Consider the following 25,024-nt stretch of genomic DNA (forward strand, 5'->3'; position numbering starts at 1 on the left):
AAGAACTGCTTTTGCTGCAGTTTGCAAATTTGTCTTGTGCCTTTCATGTAAATGCTAGCAGCATTTGTTGCTACTTTTTGTTGCTGTTTTGTTTTGTTTTGAAAAAAGTTCAGCAAAGTTTATAACATCCTGAACAGTAATAAAATAACATCTATTCATCGGCTTATATCTCAACACTAGTGGGAGTTGAGTACTTTGTATAGGCCTCCTGGAGTTTCATCACTCAGAGATGCCATAGTTAACAGCTTAATATGTGTGGCCCAGGGATGTCATGAACCCTAGAATCTGTTCTCATATACCCTGGCTCAGAGATGTGCCCCTGTTTTCCAGGGAGCTCACTGGTTGAGCCAGTGGGAAATGGGAGGCCTCACATCATCATGATGGAGCATGGGGACCATCCCAAGTGTTGTGTTGGCATCCAACATTGTTATTACTATTAATAATTTCTTTTCTAGAATAATTTAATTTTTTTAAGAAAAACACCTTGAAGCATTTTACAACCTACAATAAAATATCAAATACAACAATCCAAAATAAAACATTACAAAATATATATAAGGTATACCTTCAACACAACATAACTAACAGGAAACTAAAATATTATCTTAAACATGTACAGAATGCACATTTAACAAAGCAAAGTTAACCTAAAAATTATCTTAACATTTCAAAAGAAAACATTACTAAACAAAGTCAAATATAAAATGCACATTTAAAACAGTATTATTAGCAAGAGAATAAAATATTATCCTAAGCATAGAACCTATCTGCTGCAGTTGCTGGTAATACTGCCAATGGTGGTTCAGGAGGAAGCTCAGGCTCAATGACCTGGGTCTGCACTAAGAGACAACCAAGATGGTCTCGGGCCTCTTCAGCAGCCTCAGTTTTTGTAGCTAGACTCATAACTACAACATAACTAAAGTAGTCATAAACAATAAAGAAAACATAAAAATATACAACCAAACGGAACAATTTCCACATAAATCACAAGATCTAAAATAAACATACAAAAAACCAGCAACAGCAGCAACCACCACCCAACAAAATCTGGCAAACAACACCCCAGCCCAAGGGTGTGTTCAGCAGTCTCAGCTTTTGTAGCTGAAGTCAGTTAGGGCCCCTTCCTCCTAGGTCAGGTGGAAAAAGGCTGCAAGGCAGGGAGCAGGTCTTCCAGGACTCGTAGCCAAGAGTCACAGCCAAGATGCCCTTGGGGTGAGGGGCAGCTGCGCTCTATGCCCTGCATGTTTGTTGGTGGGGCAAGGAGTGAGCCACCTCAAAATGAGTAGACACATTGGAGAATTTTGAATGTGAGCCTTGTCATCAAAAGGACCACATATGCAGCAGCTACAGTGTGACTCTGTGGACCAGTTGGACAAGTAAGGACTTCCCATAATTTGTTTAAAAAACACCTTCATATAAAATTTATAGCATTTGATACAAACTACTCCAACCTGCATCTAATATCTTACTGTAAATTTATGAGATCTATAGATTTAGGGCATTATACAAATTTAATAAAATAATAATAATTAAAAATTCCCCCTTTGCCTTACCTGCTATTGCTGCATATTGCTGGCCAAATCTCTGTAGAGCAGGCAACTTGCTGTTCACACATCCTGCTTCCAGCCCTTCAGTGGCGCAAGAAATACTATATCTATACCAAATTTGTTCGTGACAAGGCCATAGGAACTCGACTAGGTATTCTTCCATTGCCTTTCACTCAGTTCCCATGATTACCTGACACTATGGTCCTCAGCTTATCAGCACTCCTTTCTGTTCTTCCTGTTAAGTCCCCTTTCAGGCACACTGACCTGCTTCCCACTCGCCCATTCTCTGCATTCTGTTCTGTCCGTAATCACCAAGGCCCGCCCACATTCCAAAGGTAAATCTACAGACGGTTGCTATCATCAGAATCCTTCTCTCTCTATAGGAGTCTCCTTCCCATTTTGCTTTGGGCCCATCACAGGCTATCCCATGGGGTGCCTTAGTGCATTCTTTCATCTGTCAGGGAAGGTGACAAGCAATCTTCCCTGGCTGCTGGTGCTGATCTCATGGAATGTGTTGAGTGAGACTGCAGGTCAGAACCCTCCACAGGGCTATAGGTATGCCTCCTATGAGATGATTGTCCCAAGGAAATTAACCCCCCGATATGGACAAAACCCCCATACTATCACTTACTTTCTGCAAATTGAGGGGAAGGGCCACACCGTGAAGCTCAAGAAAAAGAAGAGCTTTGTGCCTAAACATTTCCCTGTCTTCACTTACAGTAGGGAGGGGGACCTTCAGATGGACTACCCTTTCATAAAAGATGACTGCTTCTACCACGGCTTTGTAAAAGGCCATCCTGCCTCTCGAGTCACCCTCAGCACTTGCTCGGGGGGACTCAGGGGTCTGTTGCACTTAGAAAACGGCACCTATGAAATCGAACCTGTTCAGGCATCTGCTACTTCTCAACATGTGTTGTATAGATTGGAGGAAATGGTGGGTGATGTACGAATGAGGTGTGGGCTAACAGAGGAAGAGCAAAGACGCCAAGAGGCCATGATCCAAAGCACAAATCTAACAGTTCAAATTGATGCTAGAGGAGCCTGGTGGACACACACCAGATACTTGGAGCTTGCCATTGTGATAGAACATGAACGATACGTCAGGTTTGACAGAAATGAAAGTCGTATTGCTTTGCAAGTTCTAGATATTATCCATGCAGCAAACTCAATGTATGAGCCACTTGCTATTGAGCTGTCTATAGCTGGCTTGGAGATATGGTCAGAAAAGAACCTCATGAAAATCGAAGACACAATAGAAAAAACACTCCTCAATTTTGCAATATTTGTAAAAGATTCACTAAGTAAACATATAGATCTTGATGCTGCTCACTTATTTGTATATAAAAATTTTGGAAATACAGTTGGATTAGCATACGTGAGAACAATTTGTCAGGCCTTTTGGGCAACTGGTGTTGAGTCATATATGACTTACAGTTTGTTTGATTTTACTGTTATATTTGCCCATGAATTAGGACATAATCTTGGAATGAGACATGATGAAAAATACTGCACTTGTGATCGACATGCTTGCGTTATGGCTGCATACGGAGTAAGCACAGATAAGTTTAGCAATTGCAGTTATAAGGATTACTTCTCAGTAAGGAACAGACAGTGTTTGTTAGTTCCACTAGATCCTGATCTAATGTACAAATTTGCATACTGTGGAAACAAAGTAGTGGAAGATAAAGAGGAATGTGACTGTGGCTCACCAGAGCAATGCAAGTTGGATCCATGTTGCCAGTCTAATTGCATGTTGAGTCCAGATGCCACTTGTGCTTTTGGACAGTGCTGTGTTAATTGTCAGTATCTTCCAGTTCATAAGGTTTGCAGAGAACAGGTCAGCAGTTGTGATCTCCCCGAGTACTGCAACGGGACTTCAGAATGGTGTCCTGAAGATGTTTATGTACAAGATGGTGCCCCTTGTACTGATGGTGCATATTGCTATAATGGGAATTGCACAACTCACAACGGGCAGTGCAAAATGATCTTTGGCAACAAAGCAATCAGTGCATCAAAGGATTGCTTCAGTGAAATGAATGCTCGAGGTGATCGCTTTGGCAACTGTGGACTTAGACATGGCACTTATAAGAAATGTGATACACAGAACATCTTGTGTGGCCGAATCCAGTGTGAAAATGTTGATACGGTACCTTCTTTGGAGGAACACAGCACCATAATTAATACGCCCCTTGGCAATAGGAAATGCTGGAGTACAGATTACCACGCTGGACTGAAGTTTCCTGATATTGGAGCAGTGAGAGATGGGACTCCTTGTGGCACAGAAATGATGTGTATTAATGGGGAGTGCAAGAGTGTGTCCCTCTTGAAATATGATTGCAATGTCGCAAAGTGTCATAATCGAGGAAAATGCAACTCTCACAAACATTGTCATTGTGATTATGGCTGGGCCCCTCCAGACTGTCTATATGAAGGTAATGGTGGCAGCATTGACAGTGGACCTCCTCCACCAGGGAAGACTTCACAGCATATTGGCATCATGATAGGAATTATAGCAGCAATTGTATTTCTTGTTTTTGCTGTTTTTGCTGTTCTTGGGCTGGGTATTTATTTCAGGAAGCCCCTGAGAAAACGGTTTGTAAAAAAACTAGAAAGAACATATGAAGAAGATAAAAAAGAGGAAGAAAATCCTGTCCCAACTGAATGAGAGAATTGAACAATACACTTAATGTGTCAAACAGATTCGCAGGAAATAATGGACAGTATTATGCAGAGATACATTTAAGTTTCTAAAGTTTTTAAAGCTCTTCTTCATTACATTTGTCTACTAGGCACAACAGGGCAGAACTCTGCAACATTATGAAAAATACAGGTACAGTCCTGCACTTGTGATCAAACATGCTTGTGTTCTGGCTGCATACCAAGCAAGCACAGATGAGTTTAGCAATTGTAGTTATAAGGATTACTTCTCAGTAAGGTACTTTCAATGTTTGTTAGTTCCACCAGTCCCTGATCTAATGTATAAATTTGCATACTGTGGAAACAAAGTAGTGGAAGATAAAGAGGAATGTGATTTTGGCTCACCAGAGCAATGCAAGTTGGATCCATGTTGCCAGTCTAATTGCATGTTGAGTCCAGGTGCCACTTGTGCTTTTGGACAGTGCTGTGTTAATTGTCAATTTCTTCCAGCATGGTCTGTTTGCAGATAGAAGGTTCATGCCTGTGACCTTCCTGAGTACTTCAATGGGACTTCAGAGATGTGTCCTGAAGATGTTTATTTACAAGATCATGCCCCATGCAGTGATGGTGCATATTGCTATAATGGGAATTGCACAACTCACAATGGACAATGCAAAATGATATTTTGCAACAAAGCAACAGGTGCATCAAAGGATTGCTTCAGTAAAATAAATGCTTGAGGGGATTGCTTTGGCAACTGTGGGCTTAGACATGACACTTATAAGAAATATGATACTCAGCATATCTTGTGTGGCCTAATCCATTGTGAAAATGTTGATCAATTACTTTCTTTGGCGGAACACAGCACCATACTTCATATGGCCCTTGGCAATAGACAATGGTGGAGTACAGACTACCACCCTGGAATAGAGATACCTGATATTGGAGCAGCGAGACATGGGACTCCTTGTGGTACTGACCTGATATGCATTGATGGGAACTGCATGAGAGTGTCCTTTTTGCAGTATGATTGTAATATCACAAAGTGCCATGATCGAGGAATATGCAATACTCAGAAACATTGTCATTGTGATTATGCATTGTGATTAGCTCCAGCATGGCAGCAATTATAGGAGTAATTATATTTTTTGTGTTCCTGTGGTTCTGGGTATTTATTTCAAGAAGCTCTAGACACGGACATTTGGCCAACTGAAGGAGCAAATGCATAATTATTATTTTTTAAAGGAGAAGACATTCAAAACTGAATTAGAGAATTGAACAATGCACTGAATGTGTCAAATTGATGTGCATGAAATAATGGACAATATTATACAGAAATACATTCAGTATTTTGATTACTCTTAAATGTTAGGGGTATTTTTTTAAAAAAAATTCAGCTAGGCACTACAAACGGGAAATTTTTGCAATGTGGTCTATAATCTCTAACTCTCAGATGCATCTTCCTCAAGCCCACAGCACAGCAGGAAAGGCCCTGGGCATGAGGGGCTAAACACTCTGTGAAAGAAAATCGCATTCACACAGAAATTTACATAGTGATTCTGTTGAAATAACTGAGATGCTAACCTAAGATATGCTGGCTGTCTAGCAATAATATTGCAGCTGATTGCCTTAGCTACTGAACAGCAGATACGTATTCAGATTTCCACCAGTGTAGGATGGGCATTGAAAAAGGTACTGTGGAAGCAAAAAACATGAATGCTATAATGCTAAAATATACAACAACCTTACTTATAAGTAAAGGTAAAGGTAAAGGGACCCCTGACCGTTAAGTCCAGTCGTGGACGACTCTGGGGTTGCGGCGCTCATTTCGCTTTACTGGCCGAGGGAGCAGGTGTTTGTCCGCAGACAGCTTCCAAGTCATGTGGCCAGCATGACTAAGCCGCTTCTGGTGAACCATAGCAGTGCGTGGAAATGCCGTTTACCTTTCCGCTGGAGCGGTACCTATTTATCTACATTACTTACACTTTGGCGTGCTTTCGAACTGCTAGGTTGGCAGTTATAAATAGCTTTTCCTTAATCTTTATTATATGCAGAAGATAGTGCATAAACACTGAAAGCTCAAATGGCAACGTTTTCAATCCAATTTAGGTATAAAATTGCTCTGAAGTCAAACAAATGAAATATATTAGTTTTACGAATAATTCCTTGAGTAAATCCTCAAGGATGATGATGATGATGTTTTTATTATTTATACCCCGCCCACTCTGGGCAGCTTACAGCATACATAAAGCATAATAAAACATCAAACATTAAAAACTTTCCTCTAAGGTAAAGGTAAAGGACCCCTGGATGGTTACGTCCAGTCAAAGGCTACTATGGAGTGCAGTGCTCATCTTGCTTCAGGCCGAGGGAGTCTGCATTTATCCATAGTAAGTTTTCTGAGTCATGTGGCCAACATGACGAAACCACTTCTGGAGCAACGGGGCACCGTGATGAGTGCCAGAGCGCATGGAAACACCATTTCCCTATATAACTCTACTGACGTCTGCTATGCCAAGAATGCACAAATTCATTTCAATTACGTTTAGTCATGGAAATAGGCAGGCCCTCCGCCTTGGCCCTGCAACAGTGAGTGCCATGGGCATGCCGACATCACTGCGACTTACGCATGTGGCGTTGGCACGCCCCATTGCGTGCGTCCGCTGCTGAGTAGAACCTGGGGGCGGTGGCCCCTTTATTTAAAAATTCAGGTGCCTGGGCACCCAGGGCCCTGTATAGTTGGCACCTATGGAAATAGAAGAACTAGAAATAACCTTTTTGAAATCAATTACAATACAATTGAATTTTGAAAAGCAGTGTTAAATTCCCTGGTATTGAAAGTGATTTGCAAACATTAATAGTATATAGTTATTGTGAACCTTCAAAGTTGGATCAAACTCAATGTGACACATGTAGGTGACTGGATCTTATGAGATTTCATTGTTTAAAAGCAGGAATATGGCACATCAGATTAGTCATAGATAGTGACACTGCAGGAAGGAGTTTAAATATTTTGTCCTATGCCTTTTCCTTGTTGATCAAGACAATTGAGTGCATTTCTCTGGAAATGAGCTGCCTGCCTGCCAGTTCCCTTTTGATGTTCCTTGTGTGAGCATGCAAGGGAGCAAGGAAGCAGGGCTGGTGGTCCCTGGGTTGAGCCAGCCAGGTCAACCTGATTTGTACAGTTGGGCTGTGGGTGTGCACAGCCTTATTAAATACAACCTATGAAATCAGCTCTCGGTAATTAGACTCTACCTCTTCACAAAGTACACCTACTTTCAGAAGTCATCTTTTTTTTAAAAGCAGAAAAATATTATACGGTATAGCGCTTTTTTTTAACTGTGATTCTTTGGTTGAATTATTGCAAGTTCATTTTATCTTCAAATGACATTTAAATCACCTTGCACCAATCTGGGGGGAATATGTGTTTATATTTCATTACTGGTGATTTATTTCAATTAAATATTAGTTTTGAACATTTGCAAATGACCTTTAAGTTTTGTTTTCTAAAGTAGAATAAAGCAAGAATTACATTAAGAGAAAAGTGATGTGATATATATTTACATTTAATGTAAAATAAAATACTTTTGTTTTTTTATATATTATTATATATATATAAAGCGTTAAACATTAAACATATAGGGCTGCCTTTAGATTTCTTCTAAAAGTTGTATATTTATTTATCTCCTTGACAAATGATGGGAGGGCGTTCCACAGGGCGGGCCCCACTACCAAAAAGGCCCTCTGCCCGGTTCCCTATAACGTCCCTTTCTTCAGTAAAGGAACTTCTAGAAGGCCCTTGGCGCTGGACCTCAGCGTCGAGGCTGAACACTGGGGGTGGAGACACTCCTTTAGATATATAGGGCTGAAGCCATTTGGGGCTTTAAAGGTCAGCACCAACACTTTGATTTGTGCTTGGAAACATAGTGGGAGCCAATCTGGGAATAATGTTCATTTCGAGAGCATTCAACTTTCTGCAAATGATAAGGTTTAATGGCTCCTATCTATCAATATCTAGGGAAGCCTATTTTTTTAAAATTTATGTTTGTTATTTTATGTATTTCATTTATGTTTACTATTACTAGCTGAGTTATATCTCTTGGTGATAACTTACCTAGATATTTAACAGATTCGGTACAAATCTAGAATTGATATTGCTTAAGTGAATTTGCTTAAGTGAATGGGTAGGACGTGGGTGGAGCTGTGGTCTAAACCACTGAGCCTCTTGGGCTTGCCGATCAGAAGGTCAGTGGTTCAAATCCCTGCGACGGGGTGAGCTCCCATTGCTCGGTCCCAGCTCCTGCCAACCTAGCAATTTCGAAAGCACGCCAAAAAGTGCAAATAGATAAATAGGTACCACTCCGGCAGGAAGGTAAAAGGCGTTTCCTTGCGCTGCTCTGGTTTCGGTGTTCCGTAGTGCCAGAAGCGGCTTAGTCATGCTGGCTAAATGACCCTGTGGTTCCCTCGGCCTGTAAAGCGAGATGAGCGCCACAATCCCAGAGTCGTCTGCAATTGAACTTAACTGTCGGGGTCCTTTACCTTTACCTTTTAAGTGAATGGGTAATTGAATTTTCACCTATTGGCATCAATTCCAATTTGGACCAATTAATCAATTATCCTGATATTTTACCCGAAGCTTCAATTGTTTACATCAAATTAGGAATACTAGTTTGAGACTTCAAAATAAACAGAAGGGTATCATCTGCAAATAAAAACAATTTATATTCGACTGAATTGTGAATTGCTCCATGAATCTCACAATGTTGTCTGATAGCGCAAGCCAGGGGTTTTAAACATATTGTTACAGAATGGGTGTGTGTGTGTGTGTGTGTGTCTGTCTGTCTAAACACTGAAATTAATAAATGCTAGGATGTGGGGTTATTTGTGATACGAGGGGAGAATATAAGCTGCAAAGGAATTCCTGGGTAGCCTGGCAAAACTAGGTCCCTTAAGAGAGCCATTGTGAGTTGTTAAAAAGAGAATGGCACTTCTAGCCCAAGGTGTGATCAGAGACTGTAGATTTTGAAGGTTGCCAGGGTAACTGCTCTGGGGAATGGCAAAGGGTTTCTGGGAAGAAGAAGGGGGGAGATCCATTTTGGCAAGGGAGAAGGAAGGACTGCCTGCAATGCTTTGGGCCATGCTGTAAGCTCTGGACCCTCTCCATGCAAACTAAGGGTGTAAATGGGTGAATAGACCCTATTTCTTAAAGCACAACAGCCTCCACCGTGTCTTCTATTCTCCAAAGGGAAACAGACCCTGTGTGGACACCTGAGATCCCATACGCTCTTGCCACGGCTTTTGTCACAATATATTAAAGAGTAAAGGTGAAAGTGGACATCCTTTTCTGGTTCCTCAGGCCAGTGGAAAGAGAACAGACATAATATTGTTCACTTTAACTCTATATGTAGGTGAAACATAGAATACTTTAATCCAACATGGATAGCTCAATTGGTTAAAGCATGGTGCTGATAATGCCAAGGCTGCAAGTTCAATCCCCATATGGGACAGCTGCATATTCCTGGGGTTGAGCTAGATCAGGCATGTCCAATTTCAAGTAGGATGTGATCTACTATCCAGTATCAAAAACTGGAAATGATCTATCACACTCTCCCATTGTCATTCTTCAATGTGACTGAGGCGGCCGCAAGGAGGCGGAGGCAGCACTTGCGCCAGCCAGAGCTCTTGCCGTGGTGGTGGTGGGCAAGCCTGCCTAAGTGCAGGGCGGTTGCTGGGAGAGGGCGGTGGGCAGAGGCGATGAGGCCTTGGTAGTGCTCGACCAAAATCGTTCCCACGATTGACACATTATATTTGACTGGTGAAACCCAGCAGATGGGCGGGGTATAAATAAATGATGATGATGATGATAAAAATAATAACAAATCATTACCCCCACATCAGGGCCCTCCCAGGGCCCTTGGCACACGCGGGAAGCCAACACGCCCCCAAATGTCCAATTTCCCCTTTTCCAGACGAAGAGCTCTGTGGGAAGAGGGGTTGGTGGCTTACATTCACGTAAACACAGCTAGGCTAGACCTGGAAAGGTGGGGAAAGTTCAGCATCCACGCAGAACTAAGATGGAGAGTGGAGGGGCGTGGGACCTGGCATTTTCTTTCCACAGGAACTGGTAGGAGGGAGGAGGGGTGTCATTGTTTCTCTTGTGCGCCGCCCTTCCCTTGGCTTCCTCTGCAGCACTGCAGCCCTTGTGGAACATGTGTACCTCATTGTCGACCCCTGCCTCCTTGCCCTGGGACTGCGGCTTGCAGGGGGCAGAGGCAGGCACCTCATATGTTTCTGGGGCCGGCCAGCTGACTGAGGCGGCCGCAAGGAGGCGGAGGCAGCACTTGCGCCAGCCAGAGCTCTTGCCGTGGTGGTGGTGGGCAAGCCTGCCTAAGTGCAGGGCGATTGCTGGGAGAGGGCGGTGGGCAGAGGCGATGAGGCCTTGGTAGTGCTCGACCAAAATCGTTCCCACGATTGACACATTGGACATGTCTGGGCTAGATGATCCTAAGGGTCCCTACCAATTATATGATTTTATAAAATCCAGTGGAAATCCAATGTTTCTGAATACCTGTTGATAGGAATCAGAAAAGGGGAAAGCACCTAAGTCCTAGCAGTAGGCTTCCCAGTGGTATCTGTTTAGCCACCTTGGGAAGAAGATGCTGACTAGATTGGCCTTTCACCTGATATAGCAGGGCTTTTTAAGTTCTAATGCTCTGTATTTACCCTTTCATGCTTTCCCACCCTCCATCTTCCTTCTCCATTCTGTTCCATCAATCAACTAAGCTCCACCCACATTCTAAAGGTAAATCTACGGAGTGTTGCTATGGTCAGAATCATCCTCCTGGTCTAGTTAGCATGCAGCTTTATTTCCACCACCATTCCAGACCAAAAGGGACTTCCCTGTCATGAATGACAGGCATCAGTACAGTGCTCTAGTGAATTCTTTCACCTCTCAGGGAAAATGACTAACCGCCACACATGGCAACTGGTGCTGATCTCATGGAATGTTTTGTGTGAGACTGCAGGTCAGAAACCACCACAAGGCTTTATGTATGCCTCTTATGAGGTGATCATCCCAAGAAAACTAGTCCCTAGGTATGGACAAGAACGTCATGATGTCACCTACCTACTGCAGATTGAGGGGAAAGGCCATGTAGTGCATCTCAAGCAGAAGATGGGCTTTGTCCCTAAACACCTCCCTGTCTTCACTTACAGTAAGGAGGGAGACCTCCGGGTGGACTATCCTTTCATCAGAGATGACTGCTTCTACCGTGGCTTTGTACAAGACCAGCCTTCCTCATGGGTCACCCTCAGCACTTGTTCAGGGGGCCTCAGGGGTCTGCTGCATTTAGAAAATGACACCTATGAAATTCAGCCTGTGCAGAGATCTGCTACTTCTCAACATGTGATGTATCGGTTGGAAGAAATAGAGGGTGCTGCACGCATGACTTGTGGGTTAACAGAAGAAGAGCAAAGGCATCATGAGGCCATGATCCAAAAACCAAAGAATATAGTGGCTAAGGGTGCTCCAGAAGGAGGTTGGTGGACACACACCCGTTATGCAGAGGTTGCAATTGTTGTGGATTACGAAAGATATGTGAGAATTGATAGAAATGAAACTGTTGCTGCTATGCGAGTTCTAGATGTCATTCATGTTGCTAATTCATTATATGAGCCACTTGGTGTCGTTGTGACTCTTGTTGGATTGGAGATTTGGTCAGAAAAGAACCTCATTGTGATTGATAACAACATTAAAACCCTGCTTTCCAATTTCAATGACTGGAGAACAAACATCCTAAATAAACATCTAGAGAATGATGCTGCTCATTTATTTGTATATAAGAGTTTTGGACGTACACGAGGATTATCATATTTAGGAACAATCTGTTGGACTGATCGGGCATGTGGTGTTGAATCATATGTTGGCTATAGTTTGTCTGATTTTTCTAATACATTTACTCATGAATTAGGACATAATCTTGGCATGCAACATGATTCAAAATACTGTACTTGTGAACGAAGTAAGTGCATTATGGCTGCAGCTCAGGCAAACACTGATAAGTTTAGCAACTGCAGCTATCAGAATTATTTTGAGCTAAGGAACACTCCATGTTTGTTGATTCCGCCAGAGCCTGATAAAATGTATAAACTCAAACACTGTGGTAACAAAGTAGTAGAAGATGGAGAGCAATGTGACTGTGGTTCACCAGATCAATGCAAGTTGGATCCATGTTGCCAGTCTAATTGCATGCTGCGCCCAGGTGCCACTTGTGCTTTTGGACGGTGTTGTGCTGAGTGTCAGTATCTTCCAGCTCATTATGTCTGCAGACAAGAGGTTAGCAGGTGTGATCTTCCCGAGTACTGCAATGGGACTTCAGAATGGTGTCCTGAAGATGTTTATGTACAAGATGGCTCCCCGTGTAGTGATGGTGTATACTGCTATCATGGAAACTGCACAACTCACAGTGAGCAGTGCAAAATGATCTTTGGCATGGAAGCAACAGCTGCTTCAAAGGCTTGTTTCAATAAACTGAATGGTCGAGGGGATCGCTTTGGCAACTGTGGCCTTAGAGATGGAGCTTATAAGAAATGCAGTGCTAAGAATATCCTATGTGGAAAAATCCAGTGTGAAAATGTTTATAAACTGCCTTCTTTGGAGGAACACAGCACCCTAGTTAATACACCCATAGGCAATAGGAAATGCTGGAGTACAGACTACCACAGTAGAATGGAGATGCCTGATATTGGAGCAGTGAGAGATGGGACTCCTTGTGGCAAGAACATGATGTGTATTAATAGGAACTGCAAGAGTGTATCCCTCTTGAACTATGATTGTAATTTCACAAAGTGCCACTATAGGGGTATATGCAATACTCATAAACATTGTCATTGTGATTATGGCTGGGCCCCTCCATACTGCCTTTATAAAGGCTTTGGTGGCAGCATTGACAGCGGGCCTCCTCCACGAGGTAACATTCTGGATCGTAGCAATCTCAGTGCAGGAATAACAGAAGTAATTGGATTTATTGTTCTGCTACTATTGTTGTTGTTGGTCTGGATATTAATTTCAGGAATGGACTGAGACTGAAGTTCTTACATTTAAGTAGAAGAGTTTGTCAAGCACAAAAAAGAAGAAATTCTGAAATGGATCACAGAAATGAACAGTTGGCAATGTGCCAGATACAGAACGAATAATAGATTGTACTATGTAGATATACATTCAATTTGCTAAGTTTTTGATTTTTTTTTTTTTTAAAAAAACCTTTTCATTAAATTTTCCTCCTAGGCACTCTAGGTTGTGAAAATCTTGGTTTCCTCAACAGGGGAGAATTATGTTATATGTTGAGCCTCACTACATCCTCTGTCTTCCAGAAAGTATTCTGAGGGCTCCCCCCCCCCAGCTGTAACTCACCAAAAGTTAGTTCTGGCACCTGTCAGGTGGGCACCATTGCCATTTTTAGAGAATGAGAGAGACATTCATAGTGAGTTCCGGCACCTCTTTTTCTAGAAAAATAGCACTGCCTCTGCCTCATGGATTAGCTGTGATAGTCTATGTATTGTTGGATAATAACCCCTATTAGCCCCAGTCAGCACTGACAATGTTCAGGGATGATGGAAGCCATTTCCAACAACATCTAGAGGGCCACAGGTTTTTTAATTGGATGTATGTGTGTTAAACACTGAGCAGAATTCTATTTCCCAAATAAGAACCCATTCTCAAGGAAGTGCGTGGATTTTTAAAGCACCCAGGGGGTCCCATCACTGAGGGAGGAAAACCTTTAAATATTTTAATCATGCTGTGTCCATATTTACCAAGGCAACTGAGTGACTTTCTCTGGAAATCATCTGCCTGCCTGTCAGCTGTTTCCTCTAGTTACCTGTATGAGCAGGAAGGAGGATGGGAGCCAGGCAAGCAAGTATGTGTTTCCTGTGGCTGAGTTCCATCCCTTTCCACTAATAGTAGGCCCACCATTTCACTGCAATCCAGATCTTCTTCCCCTTCCAGGCCAATTAGAAAGGGATGAGGAGGGTGGGGATGGAGCAGCCTGCAGGGGGAAAAGGCCAAGGAAAAGGAAGCAGCGTTATCAACTTATCTTGTCTTCCTTCCCCTCTCTGTTCCGAAGATTGGAGTGGGTGGCCAAGCTGCTCTCCTACCCACCAACATTTCTCAGACAAAAGTATGGATGCTTCTGTGAAACGGTAGGAAATTGAGCCCATAAGTGCAGGAGGCACGATTAACACAATGACCTCCTGCTTTTTTGCCTGAAAAACATTTGAAGTCTAAACTTTGCACATGGACAGTGGTAATTTATCAATTACACAACTTCTGCTACTGATCTACCCTTGTTTTGAAAAGAATGCTAAGCTCTTGTGAGCTTCAACTATCTGCCTCTTCATTGTAAATTCAAACAAGCACATTTCTTTGCTTCTGGTGAAGTTCCCTTAAAAAAAACCCAATTAAACAATTAAAAATAAGTCTATGAAATCAGCTTTCTGGAACCAGAACTTACCTCCTCACAAAACACACATTTAATAGGTAATTCCCCTCCCAGGTGGTGCTGTGGGTTAAACCACAGAGCCTAGGGCTTGCTGATCAGAAGGTTGGTGGTTCAAATCCCTGCAACGGGGTGAGCTGCCGTTGCTCAGTCCCAACTCCTGCCCACCTAGCAGTTCGAAAGCACAATAGCCATTCATCTATAGGCTGCTAGTTTGTTTTATAATGACTCAGGTTGAATTATTGCGAGTTCATGTTACCTCCAAAGGTGTTCAGACACATTTTGGAGTGATGTTACCCTCTTGAATTTGCTTTTCAGCTTCATTTATACCAATCTCCTATGTGGTGGACCCTACACCTTACCCCTGTACTTGAGGCATATTTTTCTGCCAGTACTGGGGAACCAGGATGGTGACTTAGATATACCCCCCCGCAAGAGTAAGTGGTAGCGTATGTAGTTCTTAGGCTTGGTTTAAAATATTGTCCCACCTTCACAGAAATACTGCCTCTTGGGTATATAACTCAGCCCCAGAACAGATGCAGAGTGGTCCTTTATTTAGGAATAGGAATAGGAATAGGAATAATTTTATTGGCCAAGTATCAATCATACTTGGAATTTTGCTTCGACTACATTGCAATGTAAAGAAAACGTACCTCATACAAACACTATTACCTTCATGATACAACAGCCCAACAAAGGAACCCCATACCACCAACTGACCTCCCTTGTGCACACAACTACAAATTCAACAGTTTGATGACACAAGGAAAAAACCTCTTCCTGTGCCTAGACGTTTTTGTGTATAGAGTCCTGTAACGACGTCTGGATGGAAGTAAATCAAACAGGTAATGACCAGGATGCGAAGGGTCTGCGACAATTCTCTCTGCTCTCTTCCTGGCTTGAGCAGCATAAAGTGTCTCTATTGGATGCAAACTAACACCAATTACCCTCTCTGCAATTATTACTGCTCGTTGGAGCGTCTTCTTATCCACCTTAGAGGCTGTGCCATACCAGGCAGTAATAGAATTACAGAGAACAGTTTCAATAGTATCTCTGTAAAATTGGATCAACAATTCTTGGGGCAAATTAAATTTTCTTAGTTGTCGCAAAAATACAATCTCTGGTGGGCCTTTTTAATAATAATATTGATGTTGCCTGACCAATTTAAATTTTGATAAATTATAGAGCCCAGGAACTTTAAGGACTCTACCACTACAACCATGTTACCAAGAATGGAAAGTGGCAGCGAGATGGGAGGGTGCTTTCTAAAATCGATTATCATTTCCACTGTCTTTTGGGCATTTAGCACCAAGTTATTTTTACTGCACCATGAAACAAGATGGTCTACTTCCTGCCTATATGCAGATTCATTGTCCTCCCAGATAAGCCCAATGACTGTCGTATCATCTGTAAATATCGAGATCTTAACCAAGGTGTCAGCAAACTTTTTCAGCAAGGGGCCGGTCCACTGTCCCTCAGACCTATATTTTTTTGGGGGGGGGCAGGGAAATGAATGAATTCCTATGCCCCACAAATAATCCAGAGATGCATTTTAAATAAAAGCACACATTCTACTCATGTAAAAACACCAGGCATGCCCCACAAATAACCCAGAGATGTATTTTAAATAAAAGGACACATTCTACTCATGTAAAAACACGCTGATTCCCAGACCGTCTGCGGGCCGGATTTAGAAGGTGATTGGGCCGCATCCGGCCCCCGGGCCTTAGTTAGGGGACCCCTGTCTTAACCAATGGGTCAGTTGAGGTGCAGTCGTTTGTGTATAAAGAAAAAAGCAGTGGGGAGAGCACCCCCCCCCTGGGAAGCACCTGTACTGAGGGTACTATTACTTGATATAATTTTTCCCAGCCTCACCTGCTGCCTCCTGTCTGTTAGAAAGCTGTATATCCATTGGCAAACAGAAGCAGGCATGTTAAACTGAAGTAATTTAGAAAACAATTTGGATGGGGCAATAGTATTGAAAGCTGAACTAAAGTCGCACGTAACCCCCAAGGAATCCATATGTTAATATAGAAAAAACAACAACCCACTTTTAAACTGGCACTTTGAGTCTTATGCAAGTTAAACAGAAAAAAGGAATTATTTCACAAGAACGGTAAAAAGAGATATGTTGGGAGTTGGAATCAGTAAACTGTATAAATTGTGTTTAGTAGATGTCACAGGTTTTTCAATAATAAGTTATGTGTACAGCTTAGATTTATTTCAGTTACTTAGACTTGTTACAGAGGTGTTACAGCTTGGGTTTCAACAACTGAAACAGGCTAGTACTAGCCTGCCTATTGTCCTTCAGATTCCCACCCCTTAGAAGTCTCACACCTGAGGCTCCTCTATTAGAATCAGTATATTAGACCAGGGGATCACTGCACATTCCTCTGCTAACTGGTTTAGGATTCCTCTTCTCTAACTAGAAGATATATCCCCCTCCTACTGAAATGGGATTTAAGTAGAGCATTACCTCACAACTCCTCTTATTCCAAAATTCAGCTTACCAGATATTTCACATTGCTAACTTGTCAGTGAAAAAGCCACTGAGATACATTTAGGGCTCGCAAGTTCCTATGTGAAAAGGAAGGATCTCTAGGATGAATTTAGGAAGGGTGTTGCTTACACACCAAAATGACTTGACAAATTTTGCTTGAAATGTCCCTTGCCATGTCACTCTGGGGTGAAGAGTGAAAAACCCCAACTTTCTGGGTTGGGTCATACATACATCTGAGAGAAGCAAGTGTCTTTGTTTGGTTGAAGCTATGGATTATTCCCTAAAGGAACTGATAACCTGACTTTGTTGGCAATTTTGAGCCGACTCACCCTGCAATGCCCCAAAGCAGAGAGTTAGTTGCTTCTTCATGTTACAAACAGGAAGAAACAGTATCATGGGTTGGGGTAGTTTTGCGAGGGGCATACCATGCAAGTTGGTACTGAGCTCTCCACCTTACCTCAGGTACATTATGTAATTTGCTCCCACAAGGTACAATTATGGCCATCAACTCATGTGACTTTAAAACAGAGTTAGACAAAATCTAAGGATAAGGCTATCAAAGGCTACTTGCCAAAATGGCTGGTATGCCTCAGTTATTAGAGGCAGTATGTGACTCAATAGCACTTCCTGAGTATCACAAGTGGGGTAAACATACAGTTCCTGATTGTGGGCTTCCTAGTGGCATCTGCTTGGCCACTGAGGAAACAATATGTTGCATCAGATGGACCTTTGGCCTGATCCAGCAGGTTTTTCTTATGTTCTGTAAGTGCCTGTTCAGCTAAACCAATCTTCCATCCTTTTTCTCTACTAAGTTCTGTGCTCAACCAAGCTCCGCCCAAATTCCAAAGGTAAATCTACTGACTGTTGCTATGGACATAATTCTCTTGCTTCCCAACTTGCTTGAGGTTCAAAAGAAGCTTCCCTGTGTTGAATGACATGCAAGAGTGGAGTGCTCTAGTGAATTCATTCACCCATCAGGGAAAATGACTAATGATCTTGCCTGGCGGCTGCTGATCTCATGGAATGTTTTGAGTGAGAATGCAGGTCAGAAACCACCACAGGGTTTTAGATATGCTTCTTATGAAGTGGTCATCCCAAGGAAACTGACCCCCAGATATGGACTACAAGAACCCCCTGATGTCATGTACCTGCTGCAGATTGAGGGGAAGGGCCATGTTGTGCATCTCAAGCAGAAGAGGGGCTTCACTGCCAAACACCTGTCTGTCTTCACTTACAGTGAGGAGGGAGACGTCCAGATGAACTATCTTTTCATCAGAGATGACTGCTTCTACTGTGGCTTTGTACAAGACAAGCCTTCCTCCTGGGTCACCCTCAGCACTTGCTCAGGAGGCCTCAGGGGTCTGTTGCACTTAGAAAATGGCACCTATGAAGTTGAACCTATTCAGGCATCTGCTCCTTCTTCTCAACATGTGGTGTATAGGTTGGAAGAAAAGGAGGATGCTGTTCACATGAGGTGTGGGCTAACAAAGGAAGAGCAGAGTCGTCAATTGGCCTTGATCCAACATACAAAGAATTCAGCAGCCCCAAGTGCTGCTGCAGGAGTCTCGTTGGCACACACCCGGTATGTGAAGCTTTCAATTGTGATAGAGCATCAACTATATGTCAAGTTTAACAGAAATGAAAGTCATGTTACCATGGAAGTTTTGGATATCATCCACACTTCAAACTCACTATATGAGCCACTTGCTGTTGAGTTGTCTATAGCTGCACAGGAGATATGGTCAGCAAGGAACCCCATAAAAGTTGTTAATGATATGGATATTACACTACAGAATTTTAATCTCTGGAAAAGAGAATCACTCACTAGGCATATACAAAATGATGCTTCTCATTTATTCATATATAAGAAGTTTGACTTTACACCTGGAAAAGCTTTCCTAGGAACAGTTTGCGATCGATATATGGCAATTGGTGTTGAATCATATATGGGTTTCAGTTTGTTTGAATTTTCTGTCATATTTACTCATGAATTAGGACATAATCTTGGCATGCAACATGATGGAGAATACTGTAAATGTGATCGGCCTGAATGCATTTATGGCTGCATTTTACGCAAACGCTGATAAGTTTAGCAATTGCAGTTACAATGAGTACTGCAAGCTAAGGAACAATCAATGTTTATTCATTCCACCAGACACTGATAAAATGTTTAAATTTGCATACTGTGGCAACAAGGTAATGGGAGATGGAGAGCAATGTGACTGTGGTTCTCCAGAACATTGCAAGTTGGATCCATGTTGCCAATCTAATTGTAGGTTGAGTCCAGGTGCCACTTGTGCTTCTGGACAGTGTTGTGCTAAGTGTCAGTATCTTCCAGCTCAATCTCTCTGCAGAGATAGGAGTAGCCCCTGTGACCTCCCTGAGTACTGCAATGGAACTTCAGAGTGGTGTCCTGAAGATGTTTATGTACAAGATGGCACCCCGTGTAGTGATGGTGTATACTGTTATAATGGGAATTGCACAACTCACAGTGGGCAGTGTAAAATGATATTTGGCAACAAAGCAACCAGTGCTTCACGGGCTTGCTTCAGTCATATGAATGCTCAAGGTGATCGTTTTGGCAACTGTGGCCTTAGACATGGAAATTATAAGAAATGCAGTGCTAAGAATATTCGGTGTGGCCAAATCCATTGTGAAAATATTGATGTATTGCCCTCTTTGAAGGAACACAGCAGCATAATTCAAACAAAAATTGGAAACAAGATGTGTTGGAATACAGACTATCACAGTGGACTGGAGATACCTGATATTGGAGCAGTGAGAGATGGCACCCCTTGTGGCAAGAACATGATGTGTATTAATGGGGAGTGCAAGAGTATGTCCCTCTTGAGGAATGATTGTAATGTCACAAAGTGTCATTATAGGGGAATATGCAACAACTACCAACATTGTCATTGTGTTTCTGGCTGGGCCCCCCCTCCTGACTGTCTAAACAAAGGTATTGGTGGCAGCATTGACAGTGGACCCGCTCCATGGGGGTACTTTTGGAATCGTAGTGCCAGCATGTTTACATCTTGTTGGTATTCAACTTCTATTAGCCCCAGTGAGCACTACCAGTGTTCAGGGATGATGGGCCCGAGGCTCCACATCCTTGATCTAGCCCAGGAGAGAGAAAAAATTCTCCTCTTTTAAGGGAGAGGTAAACACTCTGAGCAATAGTTTTGTTCCCACAGGAACCTAAATAAGCAGCTGTTTTGTTTCAGTAATTGAGATCCTACCCTAAAACATCCTCTCTATATAGTGAAAGGAATGTAGTTAAGCTCTGTAACTGCAGAGTAACAGCAAGTACAGTGGTGCCTCGCAAGACGAAATTAATTCGTTCCGCAAGACTTTTCGTCTTGCGGAAAGTTCGTCTTGCGAGGCACCGTTTCCCATAGGAACACATTAAAATTTAATTAATGCGTTCCTATGGGGGGAAAAGTCCAGGGGCCCCTTCTGACCGGCACCAGAGCCACACTGCGCTGCGTTTTAAGGCTGCAGCGAGCGAACAGCAGCGCTGCTGTTTGCTCGTTGCAGCCTTAAAACGTGGCGCGGCGCGTTTCCGGTGGGGAGAGGTGGCGTCGGATCGCGCCCGGCCATCCAAAATGCCGACTCCGCCCCCTCCCCCGGCATCGGAGCCACGCTGCGCCGCGTTTTAAAGCTGCAGCGAGCGAACAGCAGCACTGCTGTTTGCTCGTTGCAGCCTTAAAACGCGGCGCGGCTCCGGTGGGGAGAGGCGGCGATCTCCAGACATGCACAGTCGATCCCAGATGGATGCGATGGACAACACCCCTCCCGACCGGAGCCAAAAGGTAAGCCTTTACAGCTCCCTGTATGGCGCGCCGCCGCATTTTAAGGCTGCAACGAGCTGCTGTTCCCTCGCTGCAGCTTTAAAACGCAGCGCGGCGTGGCTCCGGTGCCAGCTTACAGTGGTACCTCGCCAGACGAATTCGCCTTGCGAAAAAGAGCCATAGACGAATTCGTCTCGCGAGTCAACTAAAAACTTGCAAAACCCTTTCGTTTTGCGAGTTTTTCGTTGTGCAAGGCATTCGTCTTGCGGGGTACCACTGTAGTGATAGTAGTAGTAGTAGTAGTAGTAGTAGTAGTAAAGGGACCCCTGACCAATAGGTCTAGTCGCGGACGACTCTGGGGTTGTAGCGCTCATCTCGCTTTATTGGCCGAGGGAGCCCGCGCACAGCTTCCGGGTCATGTGGCCAGCATGGCTAAGCCGCTTCTGACGAACTAGAGCAGTGCACGGTAACACCGTTTACCTTCCCACTGGAGCGGTACCTATTTATCTACTTGCACTTTGACGTGCTTTCAAACTGCTAGGTTGGCAGGAGCTGGGATCGAGCAACGGGAGCTCTCCCCGTCGCAGGGATTTGAACCGCTGACCTTCTGATCGGCAAGCCCTAGGCTCTGTGGTTTAACCCACAGAGCCACCCACGTCCCTTCAGTGGACAGTAGTTGTAGTTATATTTAGTACTTGCCCTTTACCAGCATGTTCCAGGGTAGGTTACAACAAACTAAAAATCAGAATTAAAGGATTAAAAATAGATTACAGTCAGAGGAATAGGGTGGGCCTGAAATAATAATAATTGTAATAATAATTATTTATTTATACCCCGCCCACTCTGGGTGGCTTCCAACAGAATATTAAAATGCAATAATCTATTAAACATTAAAAGCTTCCCTAAACAGGGCTGCCTTCAGATGTCTTCTAAAAGTCTGGTAGTTATTTTTTTCTTTAACATCTGGTGGGAGGGCGTTCCACAGGGCAGATGCCACTACCGAGAAGGCCCTCTGCCTGGTTCCCTGTAACTTGGCTTCTCATAGTGAGGGAACTGCCAGAAGGCCCTCGGCACTGGACCTCAGTATCTGGGCTGAACGATGGGGGTGGAGACACTCCTTCAGGTATACTGGACCGAGGCCGTTTAGGGCTTTAAAGGTCAGCACCAGCACTTTGAATTGTGCTCGGAAACATACTGGGAGCCAGTGTAGGTCTTTCAAGACCGGTGTTATGTGGTCTCAGCGGCCGCTCCCAGTCACCAGCCTAGCTGCAGCATTCTGGATTAATTGCAGTTTCCAGGTCACCTTCAAAGGTAGCCCCACGTAGAGCGCATTGCAGTACTCCAAGCGGGAGATAACCAGAGCATGCAGCACTCTGGCGAGACAGTCCGTGGGCAGGTAGGGTCACAGCCTGCGTACCAGATGGAGGTGGTAGACAGCCGCCCTGGACACAGAATTAACCTGCACCTCCATGGACAGCTGTGAGTCCAAAATGACTCTCAGGCTGTGCACCTGGTCCTTCAGGGGCACAGTTACCCCACTCAGGACCGGGGAGTCCTCCACACCTGCCTGCCTCCTGTCCCCCAAGAACAGTACTTCTGTCTTGTCAGGATTCAACCTCAATCTGTTAGCCGCCATCCATCCTCCAACCGCCTCCAGACACTCACACAGGACATTCACCGCCTTCACTGGTTCTAATTTGAAAGAGAGGTAGAGCTGGGTATCATCCGCATACTGATGAACACCCAAACCAAACCCCCTGATGATCTCTCCCAGCGGCTGCATGTAGATGTTGAAAAGCATGGGGGCGACAACAGAACCCTGAGGCACCCCACAAGTGAGAGCCCAGGGGTCTGAACACCCATCCCCCACCACCACTTTCTGAACACAGCCCAGGAGGAAGGAGCGGAACCACTGTATAACAGTGCCCCCAGCTCCCAACCCCTCTAGACGGTCCATAAGGATGTTATGGTCGATGGTGTCAAAAGCCGCTGAGAGATCCAGCAGAACCAGGAAACAGCTCTCACCTTTGTCCCTAGCCCGCCAGAGATCATCAACCAGTGTGACCAAGGCAGTTTCAGTCCCATGATGAGGTCTGAATCCCGACTGGAAGGGATCCAAATGGTCCGCTTCTTCCAGGCGTGCCTGGAGTTGTTCAGCAACCACTCACTCAATCACCTTACCCAAGAATGGAAGATTTGAGACTGGGTGATAGTTGGCCATATTGGCCGCATCTAAAGATTTTTTTTTTAAAAAAAGAAGCGGTTTAATAACTGCCTCTTTCAGCGGGTCTGGGAAGGCTCCCTCGCAGAGAGAAGCATTCACCACTCCGCGAAGCCCATCACCCAGCCCTTCCCAGCTAGCTTTTATAAGCCAGGATGGGCTTATAGGAGACAGGTGGTTGGTTTCACTCGTCCAAGCAGCCTGTCCACATCCTCGGAGGTAACGGATTGGAATTGATCCCACACAACTGGACTAGACAGGACTCTAGCACAAATCTCACATGTCAAAGTTCAGAGTAAACAGATATGACTTCAGCATCTGCCAACAGCTGTGTAGGGAAGAAGCCAGACACACCTCTGTGGAAAGGGAATCCCATAACTTAGGGACAACCACAGAAAATGCCACCCAGAAATTCTGAGAGAGGCAGAACTACCTATTGTGGCCCTCTGCTGATCGAAATACTTGCGAGTGCCTGTAGGGAAGGAGGTGGTTTTTCGGATTTTTGGAGCCTAAGTCATTGAGGGCTTTAAACACTAATGTAATTACCTGCATGAAAACTCAATAGCAGCCAATGCAGCTATTTCAGAACAGGGGTTATAATGACAACCCCATGCAGTAATCCGGCCACTGCAATTTGAACCAGCTGAAATTTTTGAGGTGCTTTCAGGTGCCGTCCCACATAGAGCACATCTAATCTTGAACTTTGGAGCATGGGCGCCAACGTGAATAAAATATGGGGGGGGGGGAATAAGCCCCACCCACAATCCTATCAACTTTTGTTGTTGTTCAGTCGTTCAGTCGTGTCCGACTCTTCGTGACCCCATGGACCAGAGTACGCCAGGCACGCCTATCCTTCACTGCCTCTCGCAGTTTGGCCAAACTCATGTTAGTAGCTCATGTTAGTAGCAGTTTGGCCAAACTCATGTTAGTCAACTTTAGGCTTGGATTATTCACTCTCTGTCATTTCTAGCACCTTCACCTGCTCAGCGGTGGCACCACCACCATCTCCTCCAGCTCCTGAGCTATGGCAATGCTGTGCTGAGAGCAGCAGGAAAGGTGAACAGCACCAGGCAAGCTCAGGGCCAAACGCGCACACAATGTGGTGCTCTCGCACAGAGACTAATGTCTGTGATGATCTAGCCATAGGCAGTTCCTGGAGAGTGCCCCCTGCAGATAGGAGCATTAAAATAAGCTGATTACAAAAATTATTGAAGGGAGAGTTTGGCTCGTGGCCTCTAGCTTGCCCCCTCTTGCTTCCTAATGGGCCCCATGTGGGATCCAGAGGCATTATGGGGAAAGGTCAAGGTGTCACTAGATGCCTGCATGACACTTTCCAGTCACTTCAGCACCATCATTTCAAGCAAACCTTGAAAAATTCATTAAAAATAGGAGGGGCAAAGAACCTGGGCATTCACCAAGGAGCTGTATGAGGTTGTCATGGTGCCACATAGGGAACCCCAGGTATATGCTCTCATGAGTGGCCATTTTGCCTAGAATATACACACACACAATGTTATTTTTCTAGAAAATAAGGTGTCAGAACTCACCATGAATACTTCCCTTGTTCTCTTATAATGGCAACGGCACCCACTTGAGAGGTGCTGGAACTGCGTTCTGGCAAGCCCTGGCTGAAAAAAAGCCCTGGATGGGACCACCTTGGTTGGCCAGTGCTACACACTTTTTAAAGCAGGGGTGGGGAACCTCCATGAGCAACCTGGCCACCAAATTCCGCAGCAGCTGCAGGTTTTTGAACCATCTTCAGAGGCAGTGCCACATGTAATGTATTGCAGTAAAATAACATAGAGGTTACCAAGGCATAGACTACAGAAGTT

At 44.0% G+C, this 25,024-nt stretch overlaps 4 protein-coding genes across 4 annotated transcripts; all 4 read left to right on the forward strand.

The window, feature by feature from the left end:
- The first annotated feature begins 1,448 nt into the window (after nucleotides 1–1,448).
- LOC117041072 (disintegrin and metalloproteinase domain-containing protein 20-like) lies at nucleotides 1,449–4,212 on the forward strand. Its single transcript, XM_033139856.1, has one exon. The coding sequence runs from the start codon at nucleotides 1,975–1,977 to the stop codon at nucleotides 4,210–4,212; it is 2,238 nt and encodes a 745-aa protein (XP_032995747.1). The 5' UTR covers nucleotides 1,449–1,974.
- A 218-nt stretch (nucleotides 4,213–4,430) lies between these two features.
- Nucleotides 4,431–5,290, forward strand: LOC117041693 (disintegrin and metalloproteinase domain-containing protein 20-like). Its single transcript, XM_033141165.1, is given in 1 exon segment — nucleotides 4,431–5,290. A coding segment is annotated over 1 exon segment (768 nt). The 5' UTR covers nucleotides 4,431–4,522.
- A 5,574-nt stretch (nucleotides 5,291–10,864) lies between these two features.
- On the forward strand, nucleotides 10,865–13,430 carry LOC117045520 (disintegrin and metalloproteinase domain-containing protein 20-like). Its single transcript, XM_033146629.1, has one exon. The coding sequence runs from the start codon at nucleotides 11,146–11,148 to the stop codon at nucleotides 13,264–13,266; it is 2,121 nt and encodes a 706-aa protein (XP_033002520.1). The 5' UTR covers nucleotides 10,865–11,145; the 3' UTR covers nucleotides 13,267–13,430.
- Nucleotides 13,431–19,117: 5,687 nt separating this feature from the next.
- LOC117042407 (disintegrin and metalloproteinase domain-containing protein 20-like) lies at nucleotides 19,118–20,333 on the forward strand. The gene has a single exon (XM_033142333.1). It carries the CDS (start codon nucleotides 19,197–19,199, stop codon nucleotides 20,331–20,333), a length of 1,137 nt encoding a protein of 378 aa, XP_032998224.1. The 5' UTR covers nucleotides 19,118–19,196.
- The last annotated feature ends 4,691 nt before the right edge of the window (nucleotides 20,334–25,024 follow it).

Source organism: Lacerta agilis, chromosome 1 (genome assembly GCF_009819535.1).
Source record: "Lacerta agilis isolate rLacAgi1 chromosome 1, rLacAgi1.pri, whole genome shotgun sequence".
Lineage (NCBI taxonomy): Eukaryota > Metazoa > Chordata > Lepidosauria > Squamata > Lacertidae > Lacerta > Lacerta agilis.

Coding starts and splice junctions, on each gene's coding strand:
- LOC117041072 (XM_033139856.1), top strand. CDS start 1,975: ATGGGGTGCCTTAGTGCATTCTTTCATCTGTCAGGGAAGGTGACAAGC.
- LOC117045520 (XM_033146629.1), top strand. CDS start 11,146: ATGACTAACCGCCACACATGGCAACTGGTGCTGATCTCATGGAATGTT.
- LOC117042407 (XM_033142333.1), top strand. CDS start 19,197: ATGATGGAGAATACTGTAAATGTGATCGGCCTGAATGCATTTATGGCT.